General features: G+C 44.5%; 1 protein-coding gene across 1 annotated transcript in view; it reads right to left on the reverse strand.

Annotated features, from left to right (window-relative positions):
* Positions 1-17,645, reverse strand: part of WDR11 (WD repeat domain 11) — a 190,947-nt gene that overhangs the window by 145,939 nt on the left and 27,363 nt on the right. Inside the window, exon 3 of the mRNA XM_082269198.1 lies at positions 4,710-4,863. Coding sequence (XP_082125324.1) covers positions 4,710-4,863 — 154 coding nt within the window. The remainder of the gene's footprint in view (positions 1-4,709; positions 4,864-17,645) is intronic.

Genomic DNA, 17,645 nt, shown 5'->3' on the forward strand with positions numbered 1-17,645 from the left:
AGCGTACATCAGCTTGTACTGATGCCACGGGGCCACTAACGCGTCCGACGCGTCTGCCCGAGGGTCGCGCGTCCTTGCCACGAACCTTCTCACCTTGTTGTTGAGACGAGACGCGAACAGGTCCACATCTGGAAGACCCCACTTCGCGCACAACATCTGGAAGACAGCCGGGTGGAGAGACCATTCCCCCTGATCCAGGGTCTGGCGACTCAGATAGTCCGCCTGCCAGTTCTCCACCCCCGGAATGTGAACCGCCGTTATCGCCGGGACATGAGTCTCGGCCCAGGACAGAATGTCGGCCACTTCTCGGGCCGCTCGGGCACTCCTGGTGCCCCCTTGGTGGTTGATGTAGGCCACCGCCGTGGCATTGTCCGTCTGCACCCGAACCGGGCAGCCCTGCAGCCGGTCCGTCCAACGATGAAGACAGAGATTTATCGCACGCAATTCCAGAATGCTGATCGGAAGGGAGGACTCCCCCTCCGACCAAGTTCCCTGGGCGGACAGAACGCCCAGAACACCACCCCAGCCCGACAGGCTGGCATCCGTGGTGATCACCGTCCACGAGATAGGACGAAAAGACTTGCCCCCCGACACCATCGGGGACTGGAGCCACCACAGAAGGTCCCTTCTGGTGCGATGGCCCAACGAGATTTGAAGATCCAGAGATTGAGGTCGCCCGTCCCACCTGGACAGGATCTCCGCTTGGAGACCCCGCGTGTGAAACTGGGCGAAGGGAATCGCCTCGAAGGCCGAGACCATCAATCCCAGACATCTCATGCACGTCCGCAGAGACGAGTGCGGAAAGTCCCTGAGGGACCTGACTTCCTCCTGAAGAGTTCCGAGTTTGTCTTCCGGCAGGAAGACCTTCGCCTGAACCGAGTCCAGGATCATTCCCAGGTAGGGAAGACGAACCGACGGACTCAGCGTCGACTTTGGAAAATTTATCGTCCAACCAAACTCCTGCAGAGTTTGCATCGTGACAGACAGGTCCTTCTCCAGACCCTGGCTGGTCGCAGACCGAACCAGAATGTCGTCCAGATACCCCAGGACAGAGATGCCCTGGGCTCTCAATAATGCCAGAACCGGTGCAAGCACCTTGGTGAAAACCCGCGGAGCCGAGGCGAGACCAAAAGGCAAAGCCACGAACTGGTAGTGATCCTCCGCAATGGCGAATCGAAGGTACCTCTGGTGACCCTCGAAAATGGGGATGTGAAGATACGCATCCTTCAAATCGATGGAGGCCATGAATTCCCCTGGAACCAGGGCAGCCACCACCGACCGCAGGGATTCCATGCGGAACTTGCGAACCTGCACAGAGCGGTTTAGAGCCTTCAAGTCCAGAATTGGACGAACCTTGCCCTCCTTCCTGGGCACGGTGAACAGATTGGAATAAAACCCCCGAAATCTGTCCCGATGAGGCACCGGAACCACCACTCCCTGAGCCCTCAGGTCTCGAACCGCCAGGTGCAGGTCCCGTAAACGCTCTGGAGACAGTTGAAGATTTGAGGGAAAAAATCTGCTCTCCGGCCGAGAGAGAAACTCGATCTTGTAACCAGATCGAACGATCTCCTGAACCCACCTGTCCCGCACGCGGGCCAACCAGGGTTGAAGAAAACCGAGCAAGCGTCCCCCCACCCCAAAACTGGGTGAGTGCGCCCCTTCAGGCCGCACTGTTATGGGCAGCGGGTCCGGACTGACCGGACTTCTGTTTACCAGACCAGGGCTTCTTTTGAGAGCCTTGTCCTTTGAACGGTTTGCCCTTGTAGTGCGACCGAAAGGCACGAAAGGACCCCTGAGGGGGCCGAAAATTAGCATGCTTCTTCCCAGAAGCCCCCTTAGTCTTGGGGAAATGGGGCAAGAGAGTGCTCTTACCTCCGGTGATCCCCTTAATCAACACATCCAAGGACTCCCCAAAAAGGCGAGACCCATCATAGGGCAGATTGGCTAAGGTCTTACGTGAAGATTGGTCCACCGACCAACACTTCAACCAAACCAGGCGGCGAGACAACACCGCCACGCTGTGCACACGTGCAGCCAACGGAACTAAGTCCAAGTCCACATCACACAGATACATGACACCCTGGTGGATCTGATCCACCATATCCAGGGTCGCCGGCGAGGCCGAATCGGCCACTAGGACGCGCCTAAGCATCTGCGTCCAACTTGCGACAGCCTGGGCAGCCATGAGAGAGGCAAACAGAGCCTTAAGCATAGAACCCGTAACAGAATAAGTATGACGGGCAAGAGACTCCAGTCTTCTATCCGTGGCATCACGGAACACCGGGGAATCCTCTGCAGGAATCGCAGTGGATTTGTTCAAAACCGCAATTGCGTGATAAACCGGGGGTGGTACACACCACCGTTCATCAGTGGAAGGCGAAAAAGGATAACGCAGCTTGAACCTACTTGGCACAGCAAAAGGTTTGCTCAAATTGCGCCATTGTTCCTTAACAGCGCGCTGAAAATCATCATTGCAGGGAAAAACCTGCGGCGTCCTGCGTTTTCTCTGCGTCCCATAAGCCGCCAAGGCAGCGGGAGGACACACTTCATCCTGCAAACGCAGCGTTTGTTTTATGGAAGCAATCAATTCATCCATGATTGCAAGCTCTTCAGGCGAGCCAGGGGGAGAATTATTCACCCCTTCAACTTCAGCCTCCACCTCGGACCCCACTAGATCCAGGGAGGAGCGGGACCCCGATAAGGAGACCCCCGCCATAACAGCCCCATCACCTTCACCCTCAGAATCAGAGGAAATAGAAACTCTGGGTCTTTTAGTAGATTGAGCAGCCACCAGCATCTGCACCTGAGCAGCAAGGCCAGCCACAATAGTGGCCAAATCCCCCCCTGGGGGGGAAACAGCGGTCCCCTGGCTTTCCACCAAGGTGGCAGGAAATTTGCCCTCCTGAGAATCCATTGCCCCAATATGATATGCCGGAGAATAAAGGGTTAACTGCCCCTTTAACAAGCGCGGCGAGCGCAGCCCACCGCACCACACACACAAGCACAATGAGACCCCCACAGGGACAATAAACTGACACAGGCAATGGATATAGCAAGAACAGAAGGATAGAACCTGAGGAGACCCTCGTCTCTGCTGCTGCCTCGATCGGTGTACCCAGGAGAAGAGGAAGTGATGAGACCAGGGCGCTCTATTAAAGCCTATGGGAGGCTACAAGAAAATGGCCGCCATGCATGTAGAACATGCGGCCGGAGCGAGTGTAATCAAAATGGCGCCGTTTGGCGCCGAAACCGCCGCTCCTCAGTACAGTAATGCACAAAACACCATCCACAAAAAAAGCATGGTAGATCGCCACAGCGATCGCTGTATAGTGCCCAAACATGCCACAAAACATGCCCCACAGCACACAGCTTCACACACTGACAAGGCTGACACACACAGTGTCACACAGCTCCCCCCCCCCCCCTTTGCAGCCCACAGCATGCAGCCGAGAGATAGGGAGACAAACAGTGTGAATAGAGGCAGGTTACACAGTCCCAGACTGACACCCCCCCAGACAGACAGGTCCCCACATAGATACACTTACCTCTCAATGGCGTGGGGGGACCCGCACAGGCGAACAAGCCGCTGCACATGAGGCAGGGAGAGTCGCATACAAGACGCACAAAATGGGGGTTAAGAAACCGCACAGCGTCCAGTGAGGTAGCCACCTCACCAATCATCCCTGCACCGAACAGGGATGGGTCGCTCACTGTGCCAGGAGCGTTACCTGGCTGAACGCTCGATGGCAGGCTGGCAAGCCACTGACCCACGACCTGCGACCAGGGGGATCAGCCCGAGACCCAGCCCGCATAATCCTCTTCGTCAGAAGAACTAACTAATGCTGACAAAAAGAACAGCTAGGCAAAGATAGAGAAAAAACTCAAACAAAAAATCAAAAAAGAAGAAAGAGGCTGGGGCACAAAGCCCCAGCACAGAGAGAACCAGCTACTCCTGACAAGCTAGACATTGAAACTGAGATATGGTTGCAGGAAGTAGGAGGGTATTGACTGAGGGGACCACCCCTTGAGGGTGGGATATGTTAAAAGCTTTAATGTTAACATATTCTGTTGCCTAGCTACTCCTTCGGAGCAAAGTCTAATACCCCATTGTGACGAATATGAAGAGGCGGCGACTGTCGGAGGACGCAAGAGAAACAGATTTGTTAATAGAACACTTCTGTATGATCTGCACAGATGAGAATGAGCAAAAGAATCAGCAAAAAACAAAAGCAGTTCAGGCCAGCCATACACGGTTCGAATCTCAGCTAGTTCAGCAGGAACTGGCTAAGATTTGAACCGTTAATGGGCATGCCGAATATACCAAGCTAAATCGATCAACTTGGGCACAAATCAGCCTGCTGGATTCTCTTGCCATTATCGCTAGCAGCTGCTATAGCCAGAGAAGACAATTGCTGATTCCCCTGTCAACACTGTGTGTTGATGGGGGAAATCACACAAATTTCTTTCCTGCAATCCATGGTACGGCCTGCCTAAGCTAAAGAACCATGACTAACTTATCAAACATGATCTGAAATGTATAAGTTAATCATTCCTTTAAATATAGTAATTCATGCAATTCTAGGGAAACAAGCTCTTCTGGCATACTGGCCTAGCTGCTCCAAAGCAAACTGTTTTACAACTAGACATGTTGGAGTAAAAAATGCTGGGGTTTGTTTTCTCACTTCAACCATTCAGTGATATCTCCTTACCGTGGATGGGTTTGGAATGCTCCTGTATTTCACATCGGGTTGTGCCAGATGCAACATCCCACACAATAATTTTTCCACTGGCATCTGCGGATGCCAAACGCAGGGTATAAGGTGAGCCCTGATTGTGGTGATAGTTTTCTCTGGCCCATTTCACCTGAGGAAACAGAATGAATAGCTCAAATAAACCATGTCACACACAAGCTCACCACTCATATTAGGCAAATAACCGCTCAAATTAGGTAATTACACATAACAAACAAATGTTACAAGTAGCATAAAAAAGTGTCATGGTCACAGCATACACTTTTATTTCATAGGTTCATGTCTGCTGCAAATCTCTTTCCACAGCATACTGGATTCCCTGTACGCTTTACAGCTTCTCCTATACCGTTTACTTTCAATTTCTGAGGACTACATATCCCATGGTATCTTGCTGCCTGCAAGCAGTGATCCCTGTACTCTCTACCTCGTGAAACTCTTCCACTCAGTTTTGCTGTGGTACAGAGGACAGGCTCTGTAAAATGTGTGACAGCAGTGCTTAGTCACATGGCATACTGAATGTGTGTCACAGAAATCAAGAAAGTGAATATGTGAGGATCTTTATAAACATCAAGATCGTTCAGTTTAACAGGAATAATTGAGAAATAATTAAAAAAAAAAAAATCTATGTGGAAATGGTTCATATTTTTCCCTTTACCATACATAACCTTTAAAGTGCACCTGGCCTAAAGCTGTTTGGATGCCAAAAATTAAAGGAGAAAAAATACAGACTGATGCAAGAGGTAATTATTTATGCAGATAATGCCCCCCTCTCTCAAGAGGAAATCAATGCAAGGCTATGACTTATTTCTCTATTTAGCGCCAACATTTTACACAGAGCTTCACAGGATGTATACAACCAGCCACAATATTCCTCCTCCTACCCCCCACAAAAAAAACTCACAATCTAATGTTCCCACAGAACTCATACCAATTGGGCTAATTTGAGCAGAAACAGGAACATCAGCAGAAGAAAAAAAAAATACAAAAATTCCAAAACAAAATTTAAATGTAAAAATAATTTTTTAAAAATGTACATACTTCTCACATCTATAAAATGTCCATCACCATTGTATGCACAGGTACATTTTAGGCAACTCCATCGCTGGGAAAAAATAAAAAATGGCACGAGGCTGCACAAGATGCCGCGACTCCTTCGGCCAGCCCCTACATACACAAAACAAAAAGTAGCGATGTAAAAGTCAAGAAAAGAAACCGCTGCGCATGACAGGGGACTAAGGCATCCAACAGTTCTCTGAAGCATCAGGTTTGAAGATTCTTCACAAGGCCGTAGCTCTTGAATGAAGCAAAGTTTGGAGGAGTGGACACTGGAGCGGGGGGGGGGGGGGGGTTGGGAGTATAAAGCCCCCCCCCCCCCCCACATTCTTCAGGTTGTGCTTTAACCCAGCAACGAGGTCATCTAAAAAATAACTAGAAGCAAAACCTTATTTTTGTTCTGGATAGAGTGGAGAGGGATTAGAATACCTGTCTGGCTTTTATTGCGGTCTGTGCCCCTGTTAGGGAAATTCACCCTCTCTATTTGTCATGTTGACCATTTTTACTAAAATTGAGAGAAAATTCCAAATATCGGGTTGTCCCCAGAACAGTAACGAGAAGGAAGTCTTCGAATGGGAACACTAGTTCTGAAGACAAGGGAATCCTCACTTTGGAGGAATTTTCATTCACTTCCTGTTTTGACTGTGGGAGAGCAAGGGAAGGGAAATCTCCTCAATTTGACAAAGATGGCACAAAAAAAAAAAAAAAACTAAACAGGGGGTTATAACCCTCCCTTACCTTATACAATAATTTAAAGAAAAAAAAAAAAAAAAGGGTTTGCATTTGGTTCTGCTTTAAGGCTAGACTGATACTTACGTTTTAACTTCTAAAGTGTTGCCAGGGCTCGCAGCCTATCACTCCCCTAATCTCATTATGGCTGGCCAATTTGGATGCATCTTGATGGTTTAATGGCTAGAATCTCAAAAGGACATCCTAGGCCTTCAACTCTCCTGCTCCGGCGCTATGCCTCAATGCCTTGGTCCTCTCGTTATCATCTTTGTCTCTTCCACTTTTCAGGACTGGGACTTCCCCTCTTACCTTTTTTCTTCTCTTCCTATTCTTTCTTCCCTCCGTCCTGCTCACAGATCTCTCTCCTTCTATTCTTACCCAATTTCACAAAATCGGGTAGACATTGGAAAACAACCTAAAGCCGGTAGCAAGCCACAGAGGTATATATACCATTGGACCAAGTACCTTATTCTTTGTGTTTATGCAACCTTCCAACCTATACTTTTGAAGCCATGACAGGGGGTCAATGGCCTTTATGACAACACTGTATTCTTTGGTTATGTTTTTTCAGTGCATATACATTCCTCAGCTGCACCAGAGTTGTTCTAGTGTGTGCCTTGGGTTGTCAACCTTTGCCACTCCTTAAATAAAGGATAAAAAAATAAAATAAAAAATGGCTAGTCTGATTACAGAGGCATCACAGTGTACATAGCATCTCTGCAATTATTTCCTAAGATGATATTTCTCACAAGCATCTTTGATCCCTCATACAATTCTATACTTTCCTCTCCTCAGTGTTCTTTCGAAGTGTCTTTTCTGAGCTGTAAAAGGTTCAAATTACATTTGTAAAAACCTATTAAAAACATAACTTGCATTTGTTCACTTTCAAGAAAGACAACTGTTAGAAAGGCGAGGAAAAGAAATTGTCAGGTACATACTAATTGCCTAAATACAAAGCCATGGCAGTGCTGTGGAGGGAAGGCACGGCTGGCTGCATCTAACACTCTGGGGAGACTAAGTGTGAGAGAAGTTATAGATGCTGCTCCTTCCCTCCCACGGTGCAAACCAAGCAGCACAGATGCATCACTTAGCCACATTTACAAGTATCTTGCACTTTAAAGAGGAAATCAAGCCTCATCCTAAAATTTTCATTTAAAGTGAAGGGATATATTTTTTTATGCATTTTGGGACACCAAAACAAGTGGAAATATACATTTTCATGTATAGCTTACATTTATGCACATCCCAGGTTTACTCATCATATAGTCTGGCTCTGCTCCCCATTTTGCTATAATGGTTATACTTCTAACAGCTTCTAACAAATTAGGTCTATGTGGCTAGTTTAGAAAAGACAAAAATGGCTGATCACTTTGCCAGAGAATTTGCCCCCAGAACTTAGTGAACAGGTCAACATTTCCCTTTACAAAGAATAACCGATCGTGCAAGGAAAAGAAAAAAAATGCACATGATTGGATGATGGAAGTCAACAAAGCTTCATCTTATAAAAACTCTGGGGAAAATCCCCTTGTAGAGTGTAACTGCACTTGCAAAAGTGAACAGTCTATATGACTTAAGTAAATCAACTTCTGAGTTAGCTATTCATGTCCAAAATGTCTGATAATTCAGCAGTTGTTAAGCAGATAAACTAGGTGGTTGCAGATAATATTGAATTACTTCTAGGGGCTATGCAATATTTTTCGATGTATACAGTCCACCTTGGGACAAAAATTAAATCTCGTACCACCCCTTTCTTACCCATTCAGCATTTATTTTTTACCTTTCGTTATATACCTGAAGCATGTCTATATTCACCCAACTCCACTGACCATATAAAACATGGCTGTCATCTTTTCAGGGTGATTTATATAACATGCAATAAAAAAATATTTGTTAACTTTAACTTTTTTTTTTCCTACATACATGGTGTTAGCCAGCCAAACTTCCTGTGTCCATCCAACCAAGCCAACTAGAAGGAAGTGCCAGCTTCGCTTTAGTTTCCTTTCCATGGCGGCTGCAGTGTTTTTAGACTCTATGCAAGGAGGATGTAGACACTGGGGTGGGGGGAGGTTCTAACTTAGGTTAGCATAAAGAGGGACTAGGGTAGTAGAACTGAGGACCTTTGGATCAAAGTGCAGTTGTACTTTAGGATCTTGCTATGCTGATTAATTGGATCAGCTCATGTTGCTTTATCAGAAATATTGCACTCTGAAGAGCGATCCACACCTGCAATATTGAATCAGATTTTTTGAAATGTGATACACTTACTGTGGTTTTTAATTCACATTTTCAAATTGATTCCAAGTCATGCAATTAATGCTATCATATTGCTATTGTGTTTCACAGCATAGCGGGAGTTATGATATTTGCGTATTCTACAGCTGTAAGTGACATATCCCATGTATTAATTCACCTGCACGGTCATTGGGATGTTCTTTTAATCATGTTAATGTCATGTCTTGTGATTTGTGTTTGCAGATATGTGTGACATGTTAATAATTCTAAATTTTTGAATAAAGTATTTCTTTTTACCATTTAAACCGCTTGGGTATTGCCTTATCTTGTGAATGGCTACTCCCATTCCATTTTGTTTTGATGGTACTTTAGGATCACATGATCTCTTGCTACTAAGAGCACAGTTAGTGATTTATGTAATAAAAAGACAGCAGAGACAAACCCTATGTGGTATAAATTCAGTGAGATGATATTTTCAGTAATTACTATGTAGCACTAGCAGTGGGGGACTGAGAAAAAAAATGGTAAATACATAACTTAAAAAAAAAAAAAAAAAAATTGGATTTTTGAAGTACCTGTAAAATTATTTTCCTGGAGTACATTACAGGACACAAGCTCTTTAAGTCTTAGATCATTTCGTTTTGCAGCTGCCTTTAGGTAATTGAACACTGGTAGATAAAACTGAAGGACAGCCTCAAGTAACCCCACTCAACCCCAGCAAGTCTCCATTGTTTAGAAAGCAAAAATAGGAGCGTATCATAAGAAACAGAGGGACCACATTCTCCTGAAGTGATTGTAAAGTCTTTTTTTTTTTTTTTTAAAACAAACATGTTATATTTACCTGCTCTGTGGTTTTTCAGAGCAGCTGGGATTCCTCCCTTCTCCAGGGCTCCTGGCCCCTCCCTCCTGTTGAGTGCCCCCACAGTAAGCAGCTTACTATGGTGGCACCCGATCAGAGTCACAGCTCCGTTTTTCCATTCAGACGCTGCTGTTATAGTCAATAAAGAGGGGAGTCCCGGGCAGCTGAGAAACTCCTGCAATATCGCTGGATAAAGATGGGCTATGGTAAGTATTAAGGGGGCTGTTGTACACAGAAGGTTTTTTTTTTTTTTTTTTAATCTTCATGCATATGCATGAAGATAAAAAAAAAAAAAACCTTTTCCCCTTACAAGCCACTTTAAGACTTAGACCTATGGTCCTCCAGTTGTTCAGGAACTACAATTCCCATTATTCCTAGTCATATCTGTGAATGTCAGAGTTTTACAATGCCACATGTGATGTGTAGTTCTGCAACAGTTAGAGGGCCGTAGTTAAGAGATCCCTGGCTAAGACCATTGGGAAGGGATCAAAAGAAACTCAGAGTGGCTTGAAGAACCTTACAACCAAAAATGTCAAACAGAAGATGCCTGAGCATTCACTTTGTAAAACTTAACGGAGACCTTTACTCCTCTAAATGACTTTTCCTCCAAGTACCGACCCTCGCCCTGTTAAAAAAAAAGTTCTATTTGCAGGGGCACACAGCGGGCAGACCTGGCACGTATCATCAGGGGCCATCTGCCTGAACCCAGAAGAGACAGCAGGCTCACAATAACTGAGGGACAAAGATGGCGGCACATGACCTTGGCTCTAAAAGCTGAGCAGTGGCTTAAAATAGTTCTAAAGGCAGAAGTTTTTTGTTTTTTTTAACCTTAATGCATTGTATGCAATAAGGTATAAAATCTTCTGCAAGTAGCCCCCCCCCCCCCCCAAATCCTTAACCGAGCCGGATCTTGATCCAGCAATGCGCACAAGAGCAGAGGCTATCTTGGCTCTCTCTCTTCTCATTGGCTTACACAGCAGGAATCATTGGATCCTGCCGCTCTCATTCACAGCCAGTGAGGAGGGAGCAGGGTGCAGTGCTGAGCCTCGCTCTGTGTATCTTATGGACACACAGAGCCGGATTGGGAGTAAGCATGCACAAGTGCTTGGGGGCACCCGGCAGGGGGGCGAGAGGGATCAGAAGCTCTGGCAAGGGACTCAAGGAGAGGAGTATCTGGGCTGCTTTGTGCAAAACCATTGCATGAAGCAGGTAAGTATAACTTAACTATCCTTTAGAATCACTTTAAATCATGACAAGTTTGGATTAGCTGGGCAGGCAATTATGTGAACCCAGGAACGGGAATAGGGCGCTTCTCTCAGGAAATGTCCTCCAGTGAACTGTACTAGATTATCACATGCGCTTCAACATCAGGGTTAAGGGAAGGAGGAGAGACTGTGGGAGCAATTGCAGCTGCACTTCAGGTAGAGGAAGCAACTCTAGAGAAAACTAAAAGGAAAAAAATAGAAGGGGCTTCTAAGTGCAGTATTAAAGAGCACAGTATTTATTCACAAAAAGCAGTTAAAAAAACATTTACAAAAGTAGTGAATCAAATAAACATATCAATCAGCTTAATAGGCATCCTGTAGAGTCCTTTGCCTCTAGGGAGAGCTGGCCCGCAGCTTTGACAAGAGAGGGAGAAGCAAGGAAGCAAGATGGCTGATGGACTTCCAGAACCATGCAGGAACACATAGACTGGAGCTGACGTTAAGGGGAAGGTAACATGTTTCAGAGCATGAGAAATTTGCTCCTTTGTCAGACAGATTATGTGAACCCAGCATAAGAGGTAAATTGGGGTTAAAAAGAGAGGGGGGGGGGTGAATTTCCTTTTTAACAAAATGTGTGACGAACAGGTGGTAGCCTTGCAAATTTGGGAAACTGATGCCCGATGCTGACATGAACATGAAGCATGAAACAGATCTGATAGAATGAGCTCTGAAAGGAAAGAGACGAATCCTATCCTTAAAACTGTAGGCTCCAACTATCAGATGCCTAATCCTCCTGGAAACAATGGTAAGAGGACCTTTAGTAATGACAAAGTCTGCCTGCCTAAAAAAAAGCTGTAGCGAAAAGATAATAATCGAACACTGCGTATTACTTCAAGACCGTAGAAAGAAGTTCCCCTGGGATGTTTGCGAGGACATAGGGAGGGATGCACAATGTCCTGATTAATGGCCAGAATACACGATAAGAAAACCGGCCGAAAATTTCCGTTCAGCAAAGGATCGGCCGATATTCTACTCGTTAATGCCCAGCCATCAGTGACCGATATCGATATTGTGAACGAAAAATCTGTTTGAAAAAAACGAAAAATTCTGTCGTTTCGTTGCGAACGAACAATATTCTATATGTTGGTGTTAAGGTCGTTCATTTAAAATCTGTAGAACATCATCACGCATGCACCGTTTCGATGGTCGGCGGTCAAACGGTCGGGCAATATTCAGCCTGTAAATAAAAACTCCAAGCAGGTGTATGGCGCTGCCAATATACCAAATCTTCTGTATACTTAATCCTCCATACACATCTCCACAAGTGTAAAGTGCAAAATAAACAATCTTAAATGTAATAAATAGTGTTGGACTCGTAAAGTGCTAAGTGCAATGATCCTGTGCTATGTGTATTATATATCAATAAATCCGTGATTTATTCCGGTCTCCGGTTCCGGTCTGTGGAACGCACGGCGTCCCGGAAGTGCGCGACCGCAATAGTTGTATACCTGCCGATCGACTCTTTATGTTTGTGAGTACCTTTTTTTATACTAATAAAGCCTTGTTAAACGGTACTACCCTATGTGAGCCTTATTTCCCACATACCCGAGGATACCCCAGTTTCCAAGGACAGTGCGACAGAGGACTCGGGCAGGTCGGGACCATACCCCTACTTATAAGACCACCCAGGGAGAGCAGAGGGGATACAGTGGCAATATTTCCAAGGCCTGATACCCCTGCAGGGGTGATTATTGTCGGTGAGTGTGGTCCTAAGGGTGCGGGGAGCACAGAGTGGTCACTGGAATCCGGGCACCCTCAAAACAGCATTTGAATGCACCTGCACTGAAGTCACTTTGTTTGCACCTTATATTTATGGACTCATAATCCATTTTGTTTCAAATGTTTATGACCTATTGGTTCTTATATTACTTTGATTAATGCTGCTATAATTTATGGTTGTCTCTATACATCTGCTGCTAGTTTTTACAGTGTTTTAAAGTTGTTTATGCCATTCCTCCTACAGATTTATATAGGTGTTTATATATATTTATATATTTTTATATATTTTCAACATATATTTTTTATGATTTTTATCACTTTTTTTATATACCACACCCACTTTTCATCAGTATATCACTATTTACATATTTATATTTCTATTTGTGTTGGCATATGGTTACTTTAAGTGGATTGATAGTGTGATTGTTTACCCTAAAGGGGTCACTTATCACGGATTTATTGATTTATAATACACATAGCACAGGATCATTGCACTTAGCACTTTACGAGTCCAACACTATTTATTACATTTAAGATTGTTTATTTTGCACTTTACACTTGTGGAGATGTATATGGAGGATTAAGTATACAGAAGATTTGGTATATTGGCAGCGCCATACACCTGCTTGGAGTTTTTATTTTCATACTATATATCTTCGGAAATATAGTTTAACAGGTGGGCAGCAGCCATTACGAATAAGGAATCTATTAATATCCTAAGCGCGGATTTATATATATCATAAATATTCAGCCTGTGCATGTTGGCAACGTTTTCGACCAAGGAACACTTTTTCATAAGTCGGTGGTCGAATGATCGGGCGATATTCGGCCCGTGTATTCCAGCCATAAGGCCTAAAGACAACCCATTCTCCTGTAAAACTTTAGGAAGGGGACTTTACAGGATTAGGTCAGTATCTCAGACACTAGCTATTCGGAATATATTAGCAATGAAGCAGGCAAACTTATGAGTGAGAGTATACAAGGGAATATTCCTGATTAGGTTCAAAGGGTGGTTTTAGCAAAGCCAACAGAGCAAGGCTAAGATCCAACAGAGATACTGAAGAGCAATGTAAACACTCTAAATGCTTTTACGAAAAAAAAAAAAAAAAATGAGAGGCCACTTTAAAAAGAAGAAGAATGACTAGGGCTAAAAATTGACTTTTGGTGTTTCTCAAGGCCAATTTGCTGTTCTTGGCAAGATTGGAGTTTTTATGAAAAAAGTCTAGTCTTTAAGGGATGACAGAGTCTGAAATGCCCCTATCCCTAAAGGTCTGAACTTCATTAGCTAAGCTGTTAAAGCCAGTGACTACTAATCAAGATGGTAAACTAGTCTTTGGGACAGAAGATCTGGATGATCCAGAAGGGCCCACAGAGAGTCTACCAGGAGGCTGACTATGTCCAAGTACCACATCCTCCTGGGCCCCTTTTGGTGCCATGAAGACCACTGGAATGCCCTTTAACTTGATCCAGCAAAGCAGGTAAGAATGGAGCTTCAGTGGGGGAAAAGACATAGATCGGGCCAAATTGATTTCATGGAATCAACAGAGCATCCACTAAGGGGCCTTGAGGACCCCTGGTTCCAAAAACAAATCGATTGTTGAACCTGGAGGTACAAAACACCTACAACTGAGTAAGTCCAACTATCATTTCTCCACACCTGTTATATTCACGGTGGTCAGAACTTGAATGTGATATTTTGCCCAGACAAGGATCAGGTCTTCTCTTTGAGCGGTGTGACTTCTATTGCTCCCCAATGTTTGATGTAAGCCATGGCCTTGATGGCACTGTCTAAATGAATCCTGTTTGGGTAACTTTACAGCAGAGATGTCCAGCATTGAAAGGACAGAATATGGTTTAGTAGGAGAGTTTCCCTGACAACCAGGTCCAGGAGCTTGTCCAAGGGAGGAAAGACCCTTGACAAGGCCATATCCAAAGTAAAGTTCAGATACTAAAAGGCAATTCGTTGGATCAAACACCGATCTCTGAAGATTTAGGATCCATCCAAATCTTTCTTAGGGCTTTCGCCAACTATCAGCAGACAGGACCTGAGCCAACTGTTCCCTCTGTAGAAGACGGTCCAAATAGCCCACAATGGGGATGCCCAGAAAGAGAAGCAGAACTAGAATAGGGACTAGAACCTTGGTGAAAACTGGAGATGCGGTGAAAAAAAAGGCCAAAAGGGATGGGCTTCAAGTTAGAAATATGGGCCCACAGTAAAGCACAGGAAGCCTGTAAATGGGGATGTGCAAAATTAGCATTCCTTATGTTCACTGAGGCCAGGGAATCTCCTGGGTGAAGGGAGGTGATGTTCGAACACGCAGGGAGAGGATGAGAGACCCGCTTGTGGCCCATGCAGTCTGAGGTTTACAAATTGGCTGAAAAGCTAGCCCTAAATTCAGAAATAGTGGCTGAACTGTCTATTCTGGATAAAAACAGGACAACTGTCTTCTCTGGATAAAAACAGGACAAGAGGGGAAGAGTCAGAAGTAGCCAAAGAGGAGAGTAGGCAGTAAGATTGGGCACAACATTTTAAATCAAAATCAGATCCTTTATGGGAAACATCAAAGGACTCCCTGAGACGTTTTGCTGAGCATTAGCTGGTATTGTCCTTGATTTATTGTATAATGGTTGCTGAAGAGCAGGAAGGGTTAAGCATTCTATGACTAGTCACTGTAGGCAGTGCAAACCCAGGCACACCTGGAGGATCACTATGCTGGGTAGAGAGGCAGTGAGTAGAGGACCCAGGTTGCACACTAAGTATGGAAAAATGGCATGCATATGAGCAGAATACCTGATAAGAAAGAGGCTGCGCAGGTGCAGTAGCTCTCCTGGTCCAAGTCCTGGTAGCTTAAGGAAAAAAGGGATGGCAAATTAAAAAAAAGTGATGCAAATAAACTGCTGACACTGCTGGCTGCAACTGAATGTGTCCCAGGCAGCACACTGTACTTATTTCTACAGTTTTCTCCCAAAGCAGAAAGATGATGTCCATTCACCTAAGGACACCTGCAAAAACTGGGACTTACTGGGAGTGGCAGGGGTTATATTGGGGATTCTGTCTACACCTTTGTTTGCCAGCATCCAGTTACCCGAAGGCAGCTATAGAACACAATTTTCTAGAACCCGTGTGCTGTAATGTACGTTTAAGAAGTTAAATATATTTTTTTACTCTTTTAAAAGTGGACAAAAATCACCCCTGTGAGGGCTACTGGCACACAGCACAGCTAGGAAGCACAGCTAGGTCTGCCATTTCTGGACAGTAGTGAACAGTTTTGGGATATTTGGTAGGAAAAACTATAAATGCACATTTAAGCAGAAAGATGCATCCAGGCTTGGATATCCGTCTCTTACAGCATGTAACCGCTGGGTGTACGCATACATGCAAACAGTGACAGGGACTGCCAGCCTGTTAAAAGATTGTTAGCATATACCAGTAATACCAGCCGCAAGAATTCTTGCCAGTGGAATCTGATGCATGTCCCTAATCGCCTGTGTGAAGGAGGCCTAAAGCCAAATTCCAGAATTCGTATGCAAAACTTTTTATAAGGTCTTTTGTTCAGTCTCTAGAGGTGGTCAGTCTTCAATGCTGCAGAGATCAACATTTTTGCCGCATCTCCTTCAGCATTCTCTGATGCATCCGCCAGATAGTGTGTCCATGAGGCTTCTGACTACAGGAAGTGGATTAAATGTCACTGGGTGCTGAAGACAGGGAAAGTATAGCAGAAAGAGCTGGACTTTTATTCAAACTCCTGCAGAGCAATAAATGTATTATTTGTATTTGCTTATTTTGAGGAGAGCTTAGTAAAAGCAGTGCCAGCATAGGTAGCAAAACAATCTAGCAGTCCTAATGTACATAAGTACGGTAATTACAAACTACAAAAAAATGATACTTTTGAAGCACCAATATATTACGGAGTTGGTTTACCTTAAAGTAGAATTATAGGCAAAAACTTTAATGTTGGATAGAGCAAGGAAGTGTTATAACCCGTCAGATTTTTTTCTTCCCCATCTGTGTCCCATTGCAGAGATTTCCCTTCCTGTCCCATAGAAAAAAAGTAAGTGAGAGGAAATCCCTGCAGATTAAAAACGGTATTACTTGGGGATCCCCCTGGTCACCAGAATTAATGTTCCCATTGGAAGATTTCCCCTCTATTACTTTTCTGGGGACAACCCAAAGTGTAGCATTTTAGTTATAATGGAGAACAAAACAAAAAAAGAGAGGGTGAATCTCCTCAACAGAGACAGCAAAAAAAAAAAAAAAAACCTGACTGTTCAAATCCCTCTCCCCAAAACTAAAAAAGTTTTACTTTAAAGGCCCTTATACACGATAACAAAATCGGAGGTAAAATTTTGTCCGACGAATGATCTACCAATTTCTGAAATGTTAGTATGGTGCCTTCCACAGCCGATTACGAATTTTCCTATGACAAAAGCTGAATGTGCAGGCTATAAAATGTGTATCATATGTGAACAAAACGTCCGATTTTAGTTTAAATTAGTATAGTTTGTCCGAAAAAATCATAAGAGCAAGACTACGCATGCTCAGAAGCGAAAGAATATATACAAAACAATTCAACACGACATCACTTCTGAAGTTGATTTCTTTCGTACGAGAATTTTCGTATGAAAGTAGCCTTCACTTTCGATATGAGACTAGCATGTAATAAAAAAAAGAAAAAAAAAAAAAAAAAAGGGAAGAAAATTTGTCCGATAATCTGATCGTGTGTACAAGGCTTTAGTTATACTTTAACCCCTTGGAGCTGGTGGGTGTCAGCCCCTTAAGGGGTTTTAGATTCCGGGAGGCGGGGCTTAAGGTAATGCGATTGGCTGTCACATGATTGAAAATCTCCCGATCCCATGGAGCGATCGGGAGTTTTCCGTCACGTGTCGGTAACTGTGTCGGGAGGGCGCAGAGCGTGCGCTCTCGGTACATCGCTGTTTTCACTAATACATGCAAATATGCAGCCGCTTGGCGCCAAGGCCCGGCCACCAAGAGGCCACATATTTGTGTGCTGCCGGCGCTAAAGAGTTAAGCTGATC

The sequence above is a fragment of the Pelophylax lessonae genome (assembly GCF_965119305.1).
Source record: "Pelophylax lessonae genome assembly, chromosome: 9".
NCBI classification, from domain to species: Eukaryota; Metazoa; Chordata; class Amphibia; order Anura; family Ranidae; genus Pelophylax; species Pelophylax lessonae.